Source organism: Pyxicephalus adspersus, chromosome Z (genome assembly GCF_032062135.1).
Source record: "Pyxicephalus adspersus chromosome Z, UCB_Pads_2.0, whole genome shotgun sequence".
Lineage (NCBI taxonomy): Eukaryota > Metazoa > Chordata > Amphibia > Anura > Pyxicephalidae > Pyxicephalus > Pyxicephalus adspersus.
In genome coordinates this window covers 87,282,978-87,306,442 of record NC_092871.1, presented here as the reverse complement: position 1 = coordinate 87,306,442, position 23,465 = coordinate 87,282,978, and the positions used below count along the sequence as shown (strand labels likewise).

The 23,465-nt window shown below is 42.1% G+C and overlaps 1 protein-coding gene across 1 annotated transcript in view; it reads right to left on the bottom strand.

The window, feature by feature from the left end:
• Positions 1-2,161: 2,161 nt before the first annotated feature.
• EFNB1 (ephrin B1) overlaps positions 2,162-23,465 on the bottom strand; it is a 54,062-nt gene continuing 32,758 nt past the window's right edge. Inside the window, exons 2-5 of the mRNA XM_072429332.1 lie at positions 19,727-20,004; positions 10,245-10,337; positions 9,011-9,136; positions 2,162-8,881 (exon numbers count right to left, since the gene is read on the bottom strand). Coding sequence (XP_072285433.1) covers positions 8,493-8,881; positions 9,011-9,136; positions 10,245-10,337; positions 19,727-20,004 — 886 coding nt within the window. The 3' untranslated portion in view covers positions 2,162-8,492. The remainder of the gene's footprint in view (positions 8,882-9,010; positions 9,137-10,244; positions 10,338-19,726; positions 20,005-23,465) is intronic.

The window sequence follows — 23,465 nt, the reverse complement described above, 5'->3', positions numbered from 1 at the left end:
CGGGAATTTCAAATTATTTTGTATTGCATTCAATACAAAACAACTGTAATAAATGCAATACACTGAATTTATATGTTCAAAAGCAGTACATTGTCTTTCATGAAAATGTATTTATTGAGTGTAATAAAGTTTAAAACAAAATCATGTCAAAGTTTATTAAATTTTTTTTTAATGTAATATTTTGACGAGTTTGTGTTTGAAAATTTATATATATTATACTTCTACTAATATATTATACTGTAAAATAAATTTTCATGAAAGAAATTGAACCGCTTTTACACATATGAATCTATACAGAAATGAGCCGCCCAGGAGATTAATGCTGACCTCAGCAAAAGCCACTGACCTTTCTCTGGCCACCATGAAGGATAATTCTGGATAAGAATTCAAAGAGTCAAAGCTTATACAGGGATAGGGACTACCTGTGGAACTCTGCTGTGTGCCTAAGTGAGTCACATGTTCCATGGTACACGGAAGTACTAGGTATTTTTATTGGCTCCAGGGGTCATCATTATACTGCACTGTCCCTGTGCATAAAGTTGACCATAACAAATGGTGGAGACAAGACCAGTCACTCTGCACAAGAACAGAGAACAGCAGTGAGCAGTCTATTATAGGAAGGGGCAAAGACAAGACCAGTCACCCTGCACAAGAAGGGAAAGTAGCAATGACTGGGGTATATTACAGGAAGAGGCATTGACAAGACCAATCATTATGCACAAGGAGAGCGAGCTGCAGTGACTGGTCTGTATTACAGGAAGATACATGATGGACTATTGAACAGATCTGAATTACACAAAACACACCAAGATACAAGTAAGAACAAACACACTTCTTGTGTTTAAACACCTGCTTGCACCCTGGAGTTGAGCTTTATTCTTTCTCTGGTCAACACTATTCAGTTCCTCCTTTATTCTCTGTGACCTTGTATCTTGTGCTAGTAAGGACCATGAACAGGTACGCCAGTTTATGCTCTCCATCCAGTTCTGAGCTACGTCTAGTTTACAGCTTTGCTGTACCTTCACATGCCTGAGTACATCATCATTTTGCTTAAAGGGGTACTTGTACTTTTGTCTTCTTTTGAGTCTGTTGACATGCATTCCTAAGATATGACTCTTATTATATTACCGAAAGGACACAGCCGCTGGGGATGACTGGAAACAACTCAATCTTCAATGAGCCACCTGTCACAGAGGACACCAATGTGTATATTGTGTCCAAAACCTGAAGATATGGACAGAATATATCATGGACAGAAATGTAATGTTTTACATCTGAAGCACAAAATGAGGAAGGAGAATGCCCCATATGCTTAGTAAAGCATGCGTTGTTTACCTGGGTAGCAAAGTCCTCCCTGATCCATTACGAACACATGGAATAGAACAGTCAAGATTTTGCTTCCACAACCCACCAAAAGTTAGGAAGAGCACAAATACAAAATACTCTTTATGGCAAAAAGTTTGTTGACTTTGTGGTTTGGGTACTGATGGATGGGAAGACCTAGCTGCCCATTTAATTTCATCCCAAGGGTATAGGGTTTCCAAAGAGTTCAGTAGCGTTGAGGTCAGGTTTCTGCACAGGACATTCGAGCTCCTCACACGTTGCCCCTCCTTCCCCTACGGCCATTAATTTGGATTTACCCCCTATAACATTGTTTTTTGGTAAGGCTTTCTACAATATTTTTGGGGCATCTGATGGACTTGTGTCCATTTGTGAGGTCAGGTGCTGATGGTGAGGATTTGCCCCCATTGGTGAGGTCAGGTACTGAAGGTGGGGATTTGCCCCCATTGGTGAGGTCAGGTGCTGATGATGGATGAGAAGACCTGGCTCACCATCCCAATTCATCCCAAAGGTGCTCAGTAGGGTTTAGGTCAGGATCTGTGCAGGACACTCAAGTTCCTCCACACCAAACTGGTGACCCCATGTCTTTATGGAGCTGGCTTTGTACCCCAGGGCACAGTCATGGGGGAACAGAAAAGGGTCTTCACCAAACTGTGACCACAAGGCTGGAAGAGCACTATTGTCTGCAATATCTTTGTATGATGTAGCATTGCTAGTACTGAGGACACCTGGACATTTAGAGGGAAGTCCCCATGGCCATGAAGTAGGTGTGATGGTCTTAAAGAGTACTGGTATCGCAAATAAACAAAACACAAGCTCATTTCCATAGGAAAAAAATTTTATTTAACAATATATCAGGACTCCAACATAGCTCCAGGGAACTGGAGTTCCAGGCATTAAACATGGACATGGGGTGAAGTTTAAACTGCAGAGCTGTAGGGCAAATGTATTCAAACAGGAAACAAAGTATAGTGGTAAGTCAAGAATTAAAAACAAAAAGAAGAAATAAAATATTACAAAGTGCCTGAGGAATGATGAACAAAACAGAGGCGTTATTGGAATATGTGGCTTACAGTGAAAACTCAATGTGTGCACAAAAATCTCTTCCCTAAAAACGATGGAATCGAACCCCGCCTCTCGCGCCAGGCGATATGAGACAAGCATCCCGACGGAGAGGCCTCGGACATGAAATGGCGTGCATAGCAGGTTGGAGCCAGAAGCTCCGTCCGAGAATTCGGGGTCTAAAAGGCACAGTCCAAATGTAAAACAAAAATAAAATATATATAAAAAAGTGTTTACCCTACTCATTTTAATGGTGTTCTATTGGGCAAAGCTGAAAGGAGTCAAGAGGTTATAGGACAGCAGGGGGACTAATGGATTCTGGGAAGCTGGACACCCTCCTTTGCCTAAAAGATGCAGCAAATCAGGACACCTTACTAGATCCTAACCCGGTGTTCACCCTTTTATAGCAACATATGCACATATACACACACATAAGGAAACCTGGGCGGGAGCTGCAGCCCAAGTTTTTCCATAATCCAAGGATACGTCCTCTCATTCTTACAAAGCTGTCATTTATTATACTTAGTTAGCTTTTATTAATTCTAGAAATCAGGCAGTTAATGGTTATTGACTAGAATCATAAACTCAATTTCTTCCAGACTTTATATGCATTACAGTCTGCTAGAACTACTTTCCTTTAATCATTAACACAATCTTCTCAAAATTACAAAATTGACCCAACATGGAGAGCCTGCGGCAGATCCAATGTGTAGGCTGAAGCTGGAGTAAATCTGAGGGCAAACAAGGCATTATACAACAGAACTACAGAGAGTCAAAGGAGTCAGGTGGAATATCATCATGTAATTCTGGATATATCTGAATCTCTTGGTTGTGTGTGCCATGTTGCACATTTGTCAAATAGCTTCTTCACCCAGGCACACCCCGATGTTTCCTTTTTTTAGTACAATCAGAACACTGATCTGTGACACAGTGCAAATTAATTTGTGTTTCATTAAAGGAAATGGGAATAAAAAGCCAATGATGTAAGAGCTTTTGTGCAAAACAGTCACAAACACAAGACACCACCTGGGATAAATGTATGGTGCGGTGTGCAGTGGGGGTTTCACCTGAGAAGAGGCAGAACATGCAAAGACCAAAATGCAAGACTACCATGTGCCCAAATGTCATACATGACCCCTTCTGGTGTGTCTGGCAGGTTTTGTGTCCAAGTTGAATGAGCAGTCATGGTGAAAGCCTCACGTCCGGAAGGTCTCAAACATTGAACCATTCAACACAACAGACACAAAATGAAAAATGCTGCATGTAAAAGAAAATGTAGTTATCCACCCTGCTGCCAGCATTGCAAATCTGCTCTCTTGAATATTCTTTAGTATCCGATGCATTCTAATGGTGACCAGCAAATGCAACCACAGCATGGTACAGGCGACCAAGCACCTACCCAATCCAAACCGTGTCCTAAAGTGACCAAAGCATGCACGGAGACCAGTTTTTGTTAGCAAAGATTTTTCGGCAAAAATTCGGCAAAAGCCAACATGGGTGGTGAAATTTGAACCAATAGGACATCTTTTACAGGCAGCATCTTCAAATTGCATGGCAATAGAGTCGCTTTACAAATAAATGGTTTTCCCCAATTTAACCATGGATTACCCCAACTGGAATCCCATCAGGTAGACTGCTTTTGAGTGCCCCACCTTTGCCCAGTCTCTTTCTTACAATGGGTATGGTAAAAAAAAAAAAAAGGGGAGTAGGTCTGGAAATTAAGGAGAAAATACCAGATTTTGAAACTTTTCTTAGTATGTAAAAGGTTCCCAATCACTGGTCACACAACCATAAAACACAGCAGGTAAAAAACCTTGTTTGCCCCTATGGTTGGTCTGCCCCGGCCACTAGTGACATAGGCGGTCTAAGCCCAATTATCAGAATATCTAAAATCCCCATCTTATGCAAATATATAATAACATACAACAGTCATTTCCTCTGCTACCGCCTTTACATTGAAGCCTGCTTCATATCCTGTGAATACATTTTTAGGGTGCGTCATTCGATTCACGTCTGAATAGATATGCGTGGGATTATGTTAAAAAAAAAATCTATTTCGACTAATAAAAACAAATGAAAATAAATTTGGAGTTTATACAAAAAACAGTTTTACAGTATTTGTTCAAAAAACACATTATTTACAAAAAAATATCAAAGTTAATTCTCTGAAGATACAGAAGGAAAAAATCTTTTATAATTTGAAGAAAATTGAAAGAAAGGTGCTAATAAATTTAAGTTCACCTTTTTTTTTTTTCACAATTATGTACAATGTTGCTCGGGGCCTGAATTTACGGGGATAAAATAAAAGGAAGCAAACATATGACAAAAAGACGTTGCTATAATATTGTGCAGAGAAATTTCATCCGCCTCAGCTATGAGCCGGTTCAGGGTCGGCAGAACAATATTTCATAGCATTCTGCTGATTGCCCATTCTACAGCGGAACAGCATCTTACGGGATTCTGCTCCATTCACCTAGACTACAATCTGGTTTGGGAACTGCAGAATATCCAATAGTATTCCGCAAATCAAATCTTATTTAGGATCCCGGCTTCTCCTATCCTGGGTAACTCTGCAGCAGCCCATAAAAGAAGAAGAAAATGAGTCTGTGTTGTAGAATACACTATATTTACAGAGGAGGTAAAAAGAAGAGTGCCGGTAAAGGAATACTCGTCGACAGACCATGTGCTTAAAAACATTTTGGCCTCTTCTAAGAAAAAACAAAAAGAGCAGCCCCTGCGCGCTATGGTTAAAATTAAAAACTCCAGCATCCATCGGTGCTTGATGTGAACATGGGGCGGAGGGGTTGAGTGTGTGGTGCTTTTTAAAATTCTATTTTAAGGCCTTTTTATTTTTCCCTGGTCACATGAGACTCCACGTCTCATAGACCCTTCTCCAGCAGACAGACAGCTGCTGCTTTAAAGCACAGAAGCCCTTAATCTGCCTCAATACAAAAAAAAAGGGACACCGGATCCAATTCTGCATAGAATGTAAAACTGGGCACAGGAACTGCCCAAGGAAAGAAGAAGCACCGGTGGTGCCAAAAGCAAGGCAGGTAGTCAGGGGTGAGAGGTACACAGCAAACCCAGGACTTTATGCAGTATTTTTGGAAACCAACAGTGCCACAAAAAATGTCTAGTGGCCTCACAACCTTGGCCTACGTCTCTTACCCTTAAAAATCTAAATATGCCAACTGTAGCGTGCCAGGTATATAACCCTTCCTGATCTCTAGCTCGTGTCACATCCTCCTGGTTATAATGGAGGTAAAAGTCAGATGTGCAGCACATGTCCCAACTCGGCTGTTGTGCTCAGGCAAGCGTATAGGAAACACTTCCACAACAGGATTTACAACAGGGTGTGTTTAAGTGCAGAGGAGTGAACAAGCATATGCATGTGCTTTTGTGTAGCACTTGAAAAATCAAAATAGCGTGAAAAAAAAAAGCTAATAAAACAAGCAAAGGAATAGGGGTGCCATGCCTCGCCTGTCTTCGAGGGGCCCTTCAGATGGAAGGTTTAACATAAAATGGGTTAAATGTGGTAGGTGATATTATCAAACAAAAGCAAAGTGGTGCGGGGGAGATGGGGATGGGATGAGGAGACAGGAATGTCTGCTTATATAGACAGTGGTAGACATGGGAGATGAAAGAACACAGGACAACCTGCGGTTATAGGGCCTGTGTCTATAAAGGCACAGACGCCATGAACGTGAATGATACATATTGGTGTACTTATGGGACGATCTGCAGAGTGCAAGTGCGGGTGGCGAGTCGTTTGCATAAAGGTTTTCATGTGTGAACCGCATGTACATAAGTTTCACATTAGACTGCATTGAGCAATTCAAAGTGTATGTCTGGCCAAAATAATAATAATATTCAAAACTCGGTCCATCTGTGCAATAGAAGCAGATATCCCTACTATTTATTGCTTTAAAAATGCTGCATATATAGAAAAATACCTGTTGATCTGCCAAAAATTCACCAAGATCTAATTTTCATTGTTGTTAGCGCTGCAAGATTGCAAAATATCTCCCCCTCTCATACTCATAGCATAGGCTGGAGGTATTTTGGAGCACTGCAGGGGAAAATGCTGCTTGGGATTTTCCTGAAGCAAAGGCTGTATCGCTATCTCAGTCCAGGTGCATTAGGATCTCACAATCAAAATCAAAAGGTATTTTTCTAAATTTTTAAAGCAATGAACTGTGTTGTTGCTTTATTATTCGGCACAGAGCTACACTTTATTAAGATGTTTGCTTTTTGACAGCACATGCTGATGGAAACAGACTGGTATATTTGACATTGCCTGGAAGGTTCCAAAGGGCTGGCACACAATGCAATTGGACTAGGGTCAATGCTGGATCGCAGATTCTCGGGCTTAAGTATAAGCAATGATGATACACAAAGTGACCACATTTGGAAATCGCTGTCCTTATCACTACTTTTACCTAGCACCTCCATGTGCATCAGTTGGGCTGCTGCCAGCACCACTGACACAAGATTGTGCTAATGGCAAGCTGGCTCTGCACACATTTTCAATGCTTGTGAAAAAGTGAACACAAAATGTACAAAACATTCTGTTAGACTGTTCAAGCAAAGCAGTTTTCTTCCCCGATGTATATAAAGCGTGCTGATACACATGGCCTTATATCACAAATTCTTACAGAACTGAAGAGGAATCTCATCAGTAATGCTGGAATACACAGAGGTTTAGGTCACCAGGTGCTATTGTCTGCGCCAAGGTCCGAATGAAGAAACAAGGAGACATACCACCTGTCATTGGGTACACAGCTGCATATTAGTTTACTTTTTATAAACAGTGCATGAAGGAAGAGAAAGCCAATGTGAGTCTAGGCAATCTGCACTACTTATCCTTCCCTTCATCAGGGCTTCTAACAGCCAGTACCATGGAGGAGAATTGCTGAGCGGGATTTGAGATTTCTTCTTCATTTTACTGGCTGATGGACCCCCAATGAAGGATGATTTGCATACCATTGACATGTTCCTACTTCTCACCACCATCTTCAGATATTTAAGGAGACACAAGGACACCCCTGTTGAAAGAGAACTGCCTCTAAAACCTGAATTAAATGTCTTATATGTCCCGTTTTGGGTCCAGCACTCTACTTGTATGATTATCAATCAAAAACATTGTGGAAATTGGTACAACCATGGCAACACAGGACAAAATCTTGGAAAGTCATAGAAACTCCATAAGACATGTCCAGAAAACTATAAAGGACTTTGCATCAAAGGTATACAACGTGTGACAACAAAATCCTGTGTAGCATTCGTGCTGGGTTAGACGATGGCAGCTGGCAACATGTAGAACTGGTGGTTTCTTCCACTTGGTCTTTACAAACCACATAAAGCTCTAGCTCCATCACATTTTAACCAAACGGGCAGCAAAGGGTGAGACGCAGTCTAATGGAAGGAGTGTGCAATTAAGTGCATATGCATACACAGGTAGTATGCGTGGTGTGTACCGGTGCATGAATGGTTGGAGTCGTTGCTTGCACTATGGCTCAGCCAGCGTGGGTTTTATGTGGGCAGGATTGACCTTGGCTCTACACGGAAGATACACAAGGTATAGTCCACATTATCAGAGTCCAGGTATGCCCACCATTTTCTAATCTCAACGCAAGCCCAAGACAATAGGGTACAGTGCACACGAAACCAGTGAACCAAACCCACATCGGGTTGCCGAGCTTCTTCCCAGCCAGTACAGATCACCAGTCTGCTGAATAATTGATCAAAGTCATCTATGCTACCTGCATTATCAAGTCCCCCCACAAGACACATTGTGGTAGACAGAATCCATGCTGTCCCTTCTAAGTCAAGTAAAGGGTAACTGCCGCAGGTGTGCAAAGAGCAGACAGGAGCAGATCCGATCCGCCTTTCCCCCTGGACAATAAAAAGGGAGCAGAACAATGGGGCATTCTATATAAAAAAAATACCTAACATAGGGAAAAAAAAATTAGTCTTATTGCTCCGTCTCCCAGAGTCCCTTTATGTAGAGTGACCTTTGGCCTGTGCTCCTGGTGCCAGAACAACCATCCCAAGTTGGGGGGGAGCAATATGAGTCACCATCGTCCTCCTCAGACCTTGTAGTAAATGTTTGCAGGACTTTGAGGTGGCATCTCCTGAACAATGTACACCGGGTGTCCGTAGTCCCCGCTCACCTTCTCATAATGCGGGCAGTAATTGTTCTCTGTAGTCCGCAGCGGGATGATGATGTCGCTGGGCTCGGTGCCAGCGTTTCCGCTGCACTTGGGACTGGCCAACGTGCTGAGTGACAGGGCGGCAGCCCTCTGCTGCGTGTGTTTGCGGTGGCGTTTGCGGATCTTGATAAGCAAGACGATCAGGAAGATTATGATGAGGATGAAGATGACGCATCCGGCACCAATGGCGGCGAATACGGCAATCTTCGAGCTGAAGAAGCCTTCAACTCCTCCTCCAGAGGGATTACCTGACTGATTCACAGTATCTAAAAGAAAAAAAAACCCAACACATTTAGCATTCTGAACAGAAGTACATACAACTTACAATTAGAGTTCTGCTTTAAGTGAAACATTCCAGTCCATAATGGTTATTCAGATGCTGACGCAAGTCTTACCTGGCTTTCCAGGATCCCCTCCATCCTCCACTTTGTTCCATGGGCCAGGTGTCACCAGCTTTCCAGTATTATCTGTATCCCTAGGCCGGTTTGTAGACCCTTGATCTGGCGATGCTGCGTTGGGGTCTAGAGAAAAGGAGACATTTACTTTAGACTATTGCAACACCTGACAACCGTTGTCATATGAGTGGCATCTTTTCCAAAAGTTTAAAGAGCAATCAACACTTTTACCAATGGATGACATATTGTAGCTCCCCCTCTGCAAGGCTTTCAATAAATTAGATCTGTTGGCCCTGGAAGCTGCAATTTATGTCCTGCTAACTGTGTTCCATAACGTATGTGCAGGAAAGTTTGGGCAAGTCCATAAGGGATTTAAAGGATCCTTCCTCATCATGATGCACTCACATTACCCTCTTCTTCCCATTACCCAGATCCAAATGCAGGGTGCTTGACATTGGCAAAGTTTATTTTCCAAAAGTTCAATAGGCTAATCCTTGTCAAATGGCAGCATTTAGATACAGCAAACCACTGAGTGGGCACAAAATGTTGCATTATGGGGAAGCGGAAAGCATGTCCTTACCCCTATAGCTGGGTATTGCTTGGGACCCATGCTAACATTGGATAGGTGTTGATTTCTCCTTGATGTTTCCTCTAATAGAGCAGGATGAATTCACAGACACATGAGAATGTTGCATGAAAATTCAAGATCTGCTCCCCTTTTAACTGAATTATTATTATTAATAAAACCCTATTTAATGTACAGCGCAATATGTTGGCTCTATATAAATTCTGTTTAATAATAATAATTTAGCACCAACACATTACACAGCACTGAACATTAAATAGGAATTGCCAATGGACAGATACAAACAGTGACAAACGGGGAGGAGAGGTCCCTGTCCCGAAGAGCTTGCAATCTAGGAGGTGGGGGGGGGGGGATAGTAGGACACAATAGGAGGGGAATGTAAGCGAGGGCCAACATTTATAGGTATTGCATCAGGATTTTAGTTGCCTAAGTGTTCCCTGGGCTTCTCAATGAAGCAAGCCAGGAAGGCAAGCTGACCAGAAGACAGAATGTAAGGAAAGTGAGCTTAACATTTGTTACGGCTGGGACGACAACCTTGATTTTTTAGTGTGCACAATAAATCTAACAGTAACTAGTTCAACATTAACAATTTTATTTGCCACTTCAAAGAAAATAGTCACATTAATAAATTGCATTCATATTACGTACCTTGCCCAACTTTCATGATTATTTTCATGGAACGTGTCTGGCACACACCACCTTCTCGGTTCTCCAGGCCAGAAAGAGTTCCATTGGATGTAGCTGTAAATAAAATAAAACAAATGCACATGAAGCAAAAAGGTAACAGATTGCAGGAATGCAACATAACAAACTTACTGATCCTACAATTTCCCTAGATGACATACAGCATGGAAGGCAAAGGGGCGACTATTGTAAAAACTCATGGACATGTACACGCTGTGCAAAAACTAAAGGTTGCCAACTGCCACCTATACCTAGAAATCCTGCCATGAAGGTATTTGTTCAGGAAGTTGCTGTTACAGGGTGAAAGTTCTCTGTCCCCAGCTCCCAATTGAGCTCACGCTGCAGAATGGGCATACAATACATATTACACAGGCATGGTCTTTAAAGCTCAGAGAAATGCCATGCAGCCATTTGTTGGATGTGTAAATGGCTGCAATGTGGCAAGACGGAGAGGCAACAAAGGAGGGGGGGGGGGTTCACCTAACTAATTGACAATTGTTTATGATACGAATTGTACAAGCAAACAAAATGTCATGCAAATCGGGTTTACTTGTACTTTAACATGTATGTATCTCAATCATGCTGCCACGTTGTTTTGTTCCATCCCTGAACTGACTACATTTGATACAATAATCTGCATCACAGAACGTAGCCAAAAGTGAAAGATGAATGACTCCACCAGCAATTATGATTATCTGACAGACTCCAATACAGATGTTGGGGCTTGTCATTGGATTAGGAGGAGGAAGAGAAATCATCTCTCCAGAATGAGACCATCCCTCTGTGCCTGCAGGCCTGGGAAGAGCACAGACATTTCTAATAGTGAGAAGAACATGCTTGCTCACATCAAAAGATATATTAAAGCAAGTGTCTAAGCCACCCTGACAATAAAGCCAGCCATTTATCCTGTGGTAGATTTCATTGCGCTTGTATTTTATGTTCATTCAGAGCAACACTTTGGGCAAAGTCAAGAATAGGGTCATTATAGAAGCAGATTTTAATTGTGCGTGCATTCAACAAGCTCATGAAAGGTTTCAGAAGGAGGACAACTGACTAGAATGCACACTGCCTCCTCCAAAACAATATTCTTCATATTGGTATGGAAGATAAAAGTAACTGAACATGCCATCGCACAAAGGGCCCATCAAGTTGCATCATACAGGAGATTCAAAGTGCTGCTCCAATCTGCTCTGCAATGAGCTGCAAACACAAAGCGTTGCAGCACACTACAAAACGTACATTGTCACTCATGTTAACTGAACCCCAACACACATTAAAAGTCCATTGCCACGTGCTCAGACATCTTACAAAGTGCAACACTCGTGGTGTGAAGTCCTAAGGGGCACCACTGAGGCAAAATGCTACTGCAGATACACCTTGATGTGGCATGGCCATGCCTAAAGGCTCATTTTACACACAGAGCATAGACGGTGATCTCACCATTGGCCTAGAAAGAAAAGAATTCAAGCACCCTGATGAATCTAGCATTTTATACCATTTACAAGGAGCCGAGCACATATAGGATGTGATTGCCTCACATGGTGGCTCAGTGGTTGGTTGGTTAAACGCAATGAAACCTATTTTTCATTGAGGTGTATAGAGAGGTCTGATGGACGGAGGATAAAGCACGCCTTCAAGAGTTGTGCTGTAAATCTAAGCCTACATAGGGGTCACAATTTTTTTTTTATTGTGCATTGGTAATTTTTTTTTACCAACATCAGCAAAATCAAATTACCTGCTAAACTTTGGCCATGAATGTTACTTTCTAAACTGATTTTTTGGATACTCTTGAATAGAAATGTGCAATTAATTCATCAAAATGACATTTGGACATATTAAAATGAATTATTCTGAAATGTCCATGATGTCTTGTTAACTTTAGAGCAGGTCTCCAGCAAAGGAATTTTTCTGGTGCACTTTTAGCAGCAATAAGTAAAACCATTTGTTTCGGTTCCATAAACCTGTGTATTTTCACTCCAGGATGACAGACATGGAGCAGGTTTCCTGCTGAAACGTTTCTGGAAAGGTGGTTTAACGCTTCACTGGATGTCCAACTGGAGAGGCACAGTATGTGCTCACACAAGTTGTGTGGTTACGAGGCCCTTCGGCCACACATGTATGAGTGAGAATTTGCACGGACAGCTGAGGAAGCCTCAAAAGAACGGGGTGCTTTATGCACCTGGTTAGAGCAGACGTGGTGCAAGTAAGTGCCCCTTTTATGTGTGCCATAAATAAGCCGGGGCAGGGACTCTACACACTTCACGTCCAAAGAAATACACACACAAACAGCCCCTTATTCAACTCCAGAAACATCAAACCACCACACTTTGGACTTGCATGGAAAAATGGCAATGCCGTTGAAGACCAGCGGCAGAAAAAAAAATACCAAAAGGGTCCCTTTTTGTCTAAGTATATACTTCTGGATATCCCAAAAATGTTTAATTCACTTACAGGTTACCAAATGCCTACCTCTTTCTTCTTCCAAGTGCTCACTACCATTTCAATAAAACACTTTCCAAGGTTTTACAATTTCCTCCCAGTAGTATGAGGTCAAATCCAATGTTTTCATATTAACCGTCATCCTGAACCCTATTCACACCCATTAGGTATACAAGGTTTTAGTCATGTTCCTACTTTTTTCCCTCCATTATGTTCATAGATGTTCTTTTTGGTTTCTCCTTATATGTTATCCATCAAACTTTTTTTTTTTACTATTTTTGCTACCCATCTGTGGGCTGCTGTCTCAATATATTTGGAGATCTCCATAAATGAACTCTGTATACAAAGCCCCATATTCAGGAATCTGGATTGCCTTCTTCCTGTTGGGGATTAGTATTTCTTACAGGGCATCTTTGTTACTGCACTTGGTGCTAACCCAGGCTTGCTCTGCCATGGAACTAACACTGCAGAACATTTGGGCATTGGAAACCTTCAGCAACGAATGGGAACTTGGTTCTAATGGGTTTTGTTCCAAAATTAACTGCATATTATGGACTGCACCTCCGTGCTCTACATGAGGTCCAAGTAATGGTTTATATGGTGGGATCAGGGGCTGTGTCTAGTGCTCCCCATACTTTACATGCACCCTACACTTTCTTCATTGGTCGAACAATCTGTGTATTCTTTTGAAAAAAAGGCTCTCCAATTTTCTTTTGCAGTTCTAACACTAAATTTGCACTCCAAGAGGATTATTTTCCAAAAAAATCTCATATTTTCCATTTGAAACTTTGGTTCCTATATGGGAATTTAATCAATTTTGGTGTGCTTGTACAATGCTATGCTTGTACTGCAGTAATGCAACGACCACATTTGTTTTGCTATGTTAGCCACACACAAGTGTAATAAACATACACAATGACCAGTAAATGTGGCAGATGGCCGTACCTAACCATCTTAGGGAATCAACCTCTTGTCCCCGTTGCACTGAAGGCAGACAGCAGTCCAATAATGAAGCCCAACAAGGGTTAACCGTAGTGTCTCCTCCCAATCTCTGCAGGATTCCCCCCACACAGGAAATTAAACCTCTCTCCCAGTCTGGGAAGGGGGATCATGGGGTTTGGAGAAAGAAAAGAAATGAAAAAAAGCATCGGAAGGCTCTAGGCGAAAAAACAGTAAGGCTGTGGAATGGGGATTATTAGTGGCAAGAGGAAAATAAGCAAAAAAAAAAAAAAAGGACCCCCACAAAATGCAAGTCTACTGTTTTCATTTCATAGACTAGTTCTCCTGTGTGCAGTCGAAAACCCATTCCCCATTCCCATATACTACAAGCCACAACGTGATGGTGGTCATGGATGAAACACAGCCGCAAGAAAACAGGACTGGAGGAACCAAATGCTATAGCCATTTCTCCCTAACCTATGGTTATTTAGACAAGTAAAAGGGTTGATCATAGACCCCAAAAATATTTATTAAAGTAGCCATTCCTGGATATAATTATAAGTAGTGTACATGTAAAAAAAAATAAAAAACACCCAAAATTATTGCCAAATAATTGTCATCACCTTGTCTTCAGTTTTTTTTGGTCTACTTTAATGATTAGATGTAACATTTGATGTTTTCAAACAATTTTTTTTCGTTTACAATTTTTTTTCGTTTTCCAAATCCTTAGAAAGTTTTGGATAACTTTAGGTAATTTGCTTTGTACCCCGGGGCACAGTCATGGGGGAACAGAAAAGAGTCTTCACCTTCATAAGGTCATTTAAAACTCCAAGGGAGCAAATTTTGGATCATCTGGTATTTATAGATCTCAACAGTATTGCTAAGGGGATAAAACAAAACCCAAACAGTCCAGGTGAAACATAATTCAAAACCAAGAACTGCAGCCTGGTGTAGACAACTTGCTCGTAACTGTCAGAATAAAATGCATTAAGGAGCCATGGTGTTCCAATGAATAGTTAACAAAGCTGGCAAAACTGAACTTGCACAGATCTGTTTATGCAGTTGGAATAGCTCACTGTCGGCATCGGCATTTCCATATAGCCTACCAGTCTTGTGCTCCTCAGCTTGATGGTCACACATGGCAGGACTATACTGGAAGAAGTTTTAAACAAGAGTCCCAAATATGGAAGAGTAAAACCCTCTTGGAATGAAAGCTATTTGTCTCCCTTCATGGAAACACACAATGTGAGGTCTGCAGAGAGCGAGAGGAAAGAAGGGGGTCATACAATACAAAGAATGGCTGGAGGCAATATGAATAGTGCCGATTCTGTACAGAGCTGCTGGATTATAAATGAAGAATAGAAAATACAAAAGTAACATTTTCATACCATTTAGTTGTACATGAATCTGCACTAAACTACTTTGGCATCTTCTGCAAGATGAACATCCCCAAAAACAGCTTAATACACGAGTGAATAAAAATTCAGGAAAATCACAGCACATCCAGCATGACCCAAGTTTCCCCACTGCAAAAATGCAATACAGCCCAGTCACCTCCTGCCTGTGATTGGAAAGGTAAGGAGAAGACAACTTGTCTTTGGACAACTTGTGTCTGTGGCTCTGCATGTAATGCAAAGCATTGGCTTCTAGTGCTGCTTCTCCTTTCTTGGTCTTTGCTGTACAGGGGTTACAAAATGAACAAATGCCAAGACATCAATAAAAATACCCCCCCATCTCCCAGGTTCCCAAGTAGTGTCTAATGGTTCCAACTTCTGACCGTTCCTCATTCAAGGGTGAGAAGGTCAGAAGGAGGACCAAGGACATCAACACTCCTGAATGTATTGGTTTCTCTTTAGACTCAATGCAGCAAGTAGGAACAGTTGGTAATTATGTGCTTCTTTACCAGGTATGACTTAAATTGTAAGACTAAATGACAGGGTCACTTTAATAAATGAATGCACAATTAGTTTCAATCTGCCAGGACTTCAGCTTCAAAAAAAATACATATCAGCATCTCACTCTGCAGATGTCCAAAGATATTCAGCAGTCACCTCCCGGAAGATTTTGATTTAGATGGTATACAAAATGTTTTTGGAAACTGTCCGGTTCGTAAAAACAGAGACAACCTGTCCATCTTCATGGCTTCCTGAGCAAACACAGCAAAGGCTGGTCTAAGCCGACGCTTCATTTCACAGGGCCTTACGCATTGTCCTCCAGGATTTTCATATCTGATGCCGAGCACAGCTGTGTGCACTAGTGAAGGGGACAGAGATAAGTGCGTGGATTCCGTCAAGGTATGAGCTGCTACACATCATACTCCAAAAGTCTAAAAGGTTCTAAAAACAAGGCAGCAATGCAGGGAAACAGATGTGCGTATTGGGCCGTCCGCATTTTATGAAAACCAATTACTTTGGGATAAAGATAACAATCTCTACGCATCTGCTACACTCGGTCAGCAAGCATCCGGGACGGGTGTTGAGAGTTCTTTTCAGCAAATCAAATTTTGGAGGACTTTACATTTTGGAATAGAAGACTTGTATTACAGAAAGAAAAGAATGCCATATTACAAAAAGTAAGATGTGCTAACTGACAACTAGTAGTTGGATGTGCTAGCTCCAGTGAAGCCTTTCTCCAGAAGATTTACATCAAATGAGTTCTGGACGAGAGGATTATTGTGGTCTATGATCCAGCTTGGGAGATTTGGCATCTCTATTTGTCTGTGCAACAGAAACATAATGAGAAATTCAGAATGTAAGAGTGGATCTCCCTCACAACTATCCAAAAGGGGTATTTTTCTCACTTTGGGGAGAAGTGCTCTTGAAGTTGCATGGAACTGGAAACGCCAGCACCAGCTAACATATTGGTAGGCCTTTTTCTTTTACCAATGCAATGGTGGCCCCTGTACCTTATGAGCTACCAGCGCAAAGGTAACCTTTTCCCTCCACCAGCCATTAAAATAGACAAACTGAACTGTAGGTTACCTAGACCTGGGTGTAAACCCAAGTTTGTAGAAAATAAATGAAGCTGCTTCATGTCTGTTTTAGTCTGGACTTTACTCCAAGAAGAATGGTCTGCAAGGCAACTAAAGAGACATCTTCAAAATATCCCTCAGAAAAGCATAGTAAACATACAGAAGAAGGACGCCGTGGCTCCTTGCAGCAGAAATACAGTGTGGCTCTGTTGGAAAGCATGTGTGGTCCAGGCATAGTCCTCTCACACCCTCTGGGCCCAAATGAGAAATTCCCACACAGCACACAGGCTAAAGATCAGCCCAAGAAGGGTTTAGAGACTAAGGACGAGGCTGTAGGCTCAAGGGCACAAAAGACTTGCAGAAGAAACTCAAGGACAGGCGGAGGTCTGTACACAAACCAATGGACTCACAATGGAAGAAGGAGAGAAGGACAGAAGACAAAACACAAAGCTGGGAGAATGCAGAGAGGTTTTCTAAATGAACCCCGATACCCAAAGGATCTGCAGAATGTTTCCATGACTTTCTGGACACCCCCGCCTGGCAGCTGAGGATAGAACGCTTCCAGATGTGTGCTGCTGTGAACGATCTCCCCCATACACACTCACACCCGCTAACCAGCCGGTGCCAGGGGCCAAGTCTGAAGAAATAAAAATGACAAAGAATTACCAAGAAAAAAAAGAGAAGGGGGGGTCAGTCTGGAAAGAAAGTGATTTTTATAGAGAGAAGCAGGATGTGACTAGCAAGTAGGGAGACCACATTTGAGGACAGCAATAGCTGAGGGGCATTTGCCTCCACCCATCCACCACAGCACTGTAAATACAGGAAAACCCAATCTCTCTTCTGTATACAGAGCCAGAACCAGGGAACATGCAATGCACACCCTTGCTATGCCATTTCACGCTCTGTGAGCCCCTAAATCCCCGTGGTGAGAGCCTGACACAGCCGGGTCAATGATTATGCTTCTGGCCCCTTTCCTCACTCCCATCTGGCCCGAATCAAAAATTGACTATTTCGGGAACCAAGGGACAACCTGTCGCATGTGGGAACATCAGGCAAACTGCTGGAAGGAAGGCTAGCGGCATCGTGAAGGATTTCTTTCCCCTCTTTCAACTGGAACTGCAAAGAAAACTTTCCAGCATTCATGTTACAAGGGGTTTGAATGGCACCATGAAAAATAAACTGGCTGAGAACATAAAACCAGTGCCAGCGGTCCATTTATAGCTATACACTGTCAATGCCAGAACAGTCCCACTGTTGTCTGGATATAATCATATTCTACCTACACCATGAAAGCATCTCCGAGCAGAGATGTTGCCGATGAAAAACCTTCATATTATATTTATATTACTGTTATACCAAACTAAATGAAGAATTTAAAACTAGATGCAAGTAAAATTGGCTGGGTACCTAATAAATTTGAGGGATTGTTTTTTTTTTTTTTTTTATTCAATTTAGTATAAGCACCTGAATTTGACTTGGAATCAGCCTTTTGAAATTGCCTGTAAAGCAGACAGGGAGCTGATCAAGTGCACTGCATACAAATGTGCCCAAAAGGAACATGGTAATAGCAGAGTAATCAGAGGGTTGACCTCATCAGTCTTCCGAGTCTTTTACTGTCCAGTCAACAGGCTGGGGGTGTACAAAGAACAACAATATATTTCTTATTGTAAGTTAGCGTCACCCGCCTGGCTTTGTTGGATAAATCCCAGGCGTGGATGCACAGAATAGAAATCCCTTGGTAAGTAAAATGGTTCTCATATGTATATTTAGCTGTTTAACTTTAATGGGAAGCACATTTAGGAAACCAGTAACAATGGTTACATGAAGATCCATAGGGCCAATTACACAAGCCCTGGATTCTTAGTAAAAGCAAGTTTAGAAAATTGTGCTCCTCCTGCCGTGTGGTCACAGTTTGTTGAAGACCCTTTTCTGTTCGTCCATGACTGTGCTCCGGGGTACAAAGCCAGCTCCATAAAGACATGGGGTCACCAGTTTGGTGTGGAGGAACTCCAGTGTCCTGCACAGAGTCCTGACCTCAACCTACATTGACTATGAACCAGGTCTTCTCTTAACAACATCTGTACCAGACACGTAAATGGTCAGACATTCTCATAGAAACCCTTCGAAAATCTTGTGAAAAGCCTCACCATAAAAAGTGGATGGTGAGGCTTTTGGTGAGTGACTCCATAATGTGACTCCATAATGAAGGTCACGGGGCATGTGGACAACTCTGATGAAAGGTCCTGGTTTTTGGAAAGGGATATTTATTAAGCACATTTAGGTTTATTGGTCAGGTGTCCACAGACTTCTGACCATGTAAGTTATATATACGACCCTAACAGAACACATTTTATAAAGGTTTCGATTCGAAGACTCAATATTTAGGCTCAAAGTGTTCACTTTGGCATTACAGCTAATACAAAAACAACACAAATAAAAATGCCACTGCATGCTTTAGATGGTACATACAAATGAGGTTCTAGAATGAAATCCACCTTTCATATAGTTCCCACAGTCCTAAGGAATACAATCATTACTACTGCGAGAGGAGGGGGGAAGAGTTTACATTTATTGCAGTGCCCTGGGCTGCAATAAACCTTACTATGACCCTAAACTGCAGAAACCCTTCTACTTAACAGGCCATGAGCCCCACTAAGGGGAATACTTAAGATGTACTAGGCACTGCTGTGTGAGCACATTTCACACAAGACTGGTGAGAAACATAGGCACTTTAATTATACCAAAGGACCTCATACAGAACAGAATGCAGGTCTCATTATTTACATTTCCTGCTCCGAATCTCTGCTGAGACAACTTGCTTTAACATTTGTTTTCATACCGGAGGAGGACTAATGATAATCTATGGATGTCTTTTACTGCTCAAAGTAATTCACTTATTTAAATAGGGACAGCAAGCTTCACTTTGGGGACACAAGTCAAGGCAAGTGGTACCATTTCCTTCCCTATGTGCATGCATTTATTTCTTCCACAGCTAAGTAGTCACACATTGGTGTCAAAGTATATTGCACCATATTATGAGTTGGTATGGTTCTATGAAACAACAGCGTTGCTCTCATGTCAATGCAGAGACACTTACATGTGATGTAATAGTCCTGGTTCCTCTTGAACTCCAAGCCCATGTAGTTTGGGCTGAACTCTTGAAATTTGATGGTGAATCGAAACTCTTTATCTGGCTGGTTGCACGTCACCAAGACATTGGGATCCATTATCGTGCTGCAGGATTCAGCCTGATCTTTGCGAACCATGTACAACTTGTAATATTCATAAGGCTGCGATAGCTCCCCCTTGGGGCAAATAATGTCCAATCGGTCTCCGATCGCTGGGTGTAGAACCAAACCCTTTCCTGATATAAATCTGTGGAGAGAATAAAAAAAATCATTACATCATGTCTCGGCTTTTTGCCCGTTTTGTTTTCTCTATTACCAACACCCACATATTATCACTAGTTCAGCTATCACCTTTTAAGCTCCATCTGTTACCATACAATCACACCTATTGCTACTTCCCACATTGCACCACACCTCCTGCTACTTTCATGACACTTTATCATTGCACAGTCCACATATACAGCTTGTGCTAGTTAAAGCTGTCACAGAATGACTGCAAGGGATGGGCCACCAAGAAGAGAAATCCAAAAAAGATGAAATAAAACTATCTGGAACATCAAACGCCTGCAGCAAGGAAGTAGCAGAACAGAACCCACAAACTCTGAGTGCTGTAGGGATGTGTAATCGGGTTTGGCATTTGGATGGCATCCAACATGAACAAGACCTGTGTGGAAACTAGGTGTGTGCATGCCCCAGGCTTTACAGGCTACTGGCAACCAAGAGAAAAAAAGTAATAGTGAGAAATTTGGAAGCTTTGTGCTGCTCCAAGTAGGTCAGGAATGAGTTCTAAAACATGTCTATGGACCAGCACATTACAGCTATTTTCAGATCTGTGGGTCTTCAAAATTTGCTGCTTGTGACAGGTGAATGCAAAAGAGATGGGAATACATTCCACAAACATTTATTGTTGGCATATCAGGGGTCACCGAAATCAGACTACAAAATATATTTATATGACATTGCAATTATTCTAATACCTTCATGAGGTTTGTGCAAAAACCCCAGATAACCATTGGGTTGCCCATTACAGTGTGCCGACTTCACCAGCAACTGCCATCTGGATCTCAAACTGTCCCAAATCATATATTTCTTGTATCGGGGACAAAAGGAGACTGATCAGGGAGATTCTTGTGTTGTGCTATGTATACATATATTGGCTAGACACCTCTATGTTCATTCGTATGCTTTTTCCCCACACGTTCTCTATAATCACAAAGCCCAGTGGAACAAGTTATGAAGACGGACTACAATGGATCACGTTGACGGTCACCAAGCCCCATGAATCCAATCCATAAACTGACACACACAGTTTTATTATAACAAAACTTAATTAAAAAAGCAAGTTCCTACTGAAATATGACAGACATGCCGGACAGGGCGAGCAAATGCCCTACTTTGATCCTACAGAACAGTAAAAATGCTTTGTGTTCTAGAGAAAGCCTTGGTTAATATTTTACTCGGTTGGCAGACAGCAAAGCCTGGAGTCTTCTAGGCCTACATGAAAAGATATATTTCTACACATAAATATATATATTGCAGTCTCCAGAGGAAGGGATAAAGCCTCGGCAGGGCGTCCCCAGCAGATTCAGGAGCACAGCACAAAGGCCGTCTCACAAGAGCCTGTTAGCTCTGCACATTCCTCTCTGGCCGGTTCCTTGGGAGAGCTATCAGGTGGCAGGCCCCAATTTTCTTATTGTTCAGGGAGGTGTTTTCTGATGGGAAAGGTGAAGAGGGGATTTGTGAGGTCTGAAAAATGATCCTTCCAAGTTGGGTAAACAAGAATTGCTTTGTTACCAGGCAAGATTCACAAGCTGTGTGATAAATGTGTGTGTTTAATATGTGTGCTGACATTGGGTGGGGCTGCGTGCAAAGCAGGGTGGGAAAGACCCTATAAAGAGACCAGCGGGGCCGAAAACTGAAAAACAAAAAAAAAAAAAAAAATCAAGGATGGCTCAATACTACTTTGGGCAATGTCCAAGTTCAGATTAATAAGCACATTTAGGTCCTACAAAATATTCACATGGCCTTTGATGCATTACAGTAGCACAAGAAGTGGAGGTAACGTGCACCTGTCAGATATATTTTTAATGTTGCATCCTTAAAGGAGTGCTGTGCCCATATAACACTTCCAGTATGCATTTGGCCGCATAGCAAACTGCAGTTCTTCCAAATGCAACCATGCAGCCAAACGCCACCTGTCACTCTCTGAAACCATGCCTGGTTCCACCGCAGCACAATTCATAAAATGTTTCCCAACCGCTGCCATTTACTTGAATGGCAATGGTTGGAACCAAAATTGCAACTCAGGGCTTTGAAATGGCCCCAAATCTTTCTGCCTGTGCAGTTCTTGGTTGTGTTCAACAACGATCGGCCCCTGCAGCAGTCTCTCACATCAGGAGACTGAAGAAATGTTTCCTCCTGCCTGCAGCAGCCTGTTGACATTTGAGCCTATGCAAATTCACCGGTGGGAGCTCAAGAATAGATGGCGTTTCTAAAAAAAAAAAAATGTTAAAGTTTGACAATTTGACATATCGGGCGTTTATTCACGCAGTTACGGAATGGTCTGCTTTAGAGAAAAATCCTTCACACAACGATTGTAAGAGTTGCCAGGACAGAAACTCGGTCTGACAAGTTCATGAATATTAAAGAAGTATATTGGCATATCCCTGGGGCTTTTGGCTCCTTTGGGGGTGGGAAAAAATCTGTTGTGTGTGTGTCGAAAGGGGGGGAGAACAAGGATCACCCCCAGTCTCCGCCTGGCAAAATCCCTTTCACGTCCCGGCTCGGCTTTTGTTTTAGGATTTCCATGATTGTGCAGGGGTCTCTAAAGACGTGTTATCTCATTACGTTCCACAGCTCTCAATGGCCATCATTTGCATATGAGAGAGCCTAAACAAGCCCCCTCTCATGTCCCCACAACTCCCCTTATCCCGATGAAGTGGGGAAGTTAACCATCAAAGGCGTATAATACGGATTACATTCCTCGCCCATTCAGCCGCATAAAGACTGGCACAGAGGGGGTGGGACTGGGAAGGCGGTTGGCAACGGAGCAAGAGATGGAAATGAGATGAACAGAACCCACTAAATCTCAAAGAATAACTGGAGAGGGATCATTCACTGCCTTCATCTGTTTCACCTGAACTGCAATCCAAACAAATGACCTCAATCTTGCAGAACCTCAAAGCTACATGAAAAGTCATAGAACACAAGAGGAATTTTCCTCCTACACAATCCGTTTCATCCAGGAGTTATTGTACCAAAGAAAAATCCAAGGTATACCACTAATAAAAAAAAGCAAGTGAAGCCACCTCATGTCGACTGGTGGTTTCTAAAGCCATACTACAGGCCGATAATAACTTAACCCATGCAACGGGCCAATGCTATGAAAATGTAGCAGGTAATCCAAAAAACAGAATTGGTTTTGTATGTGCTTGAGCTAAATGAGAAGATTGGGGCTTCCTGTGAGATTTTTGGTGTGGTTTCCAAATGAAGAACCCAGAATGCTTTGCTTTTTTATCCCAATGCATTCTGTAGAATAGATTTTAACCTAAAATAATAGGGTCTAGTTTGCTGAGTTATATTTTCTCTCTACATGCACTCTAGAGGTGACTGCTTGGCATTTGAAAGGGAGGGTATCAACTGTGGACCATACGTATACAGAAGGCGTTGTTGGACACCCATATGACAACAATGGGGCACAAATTCCAG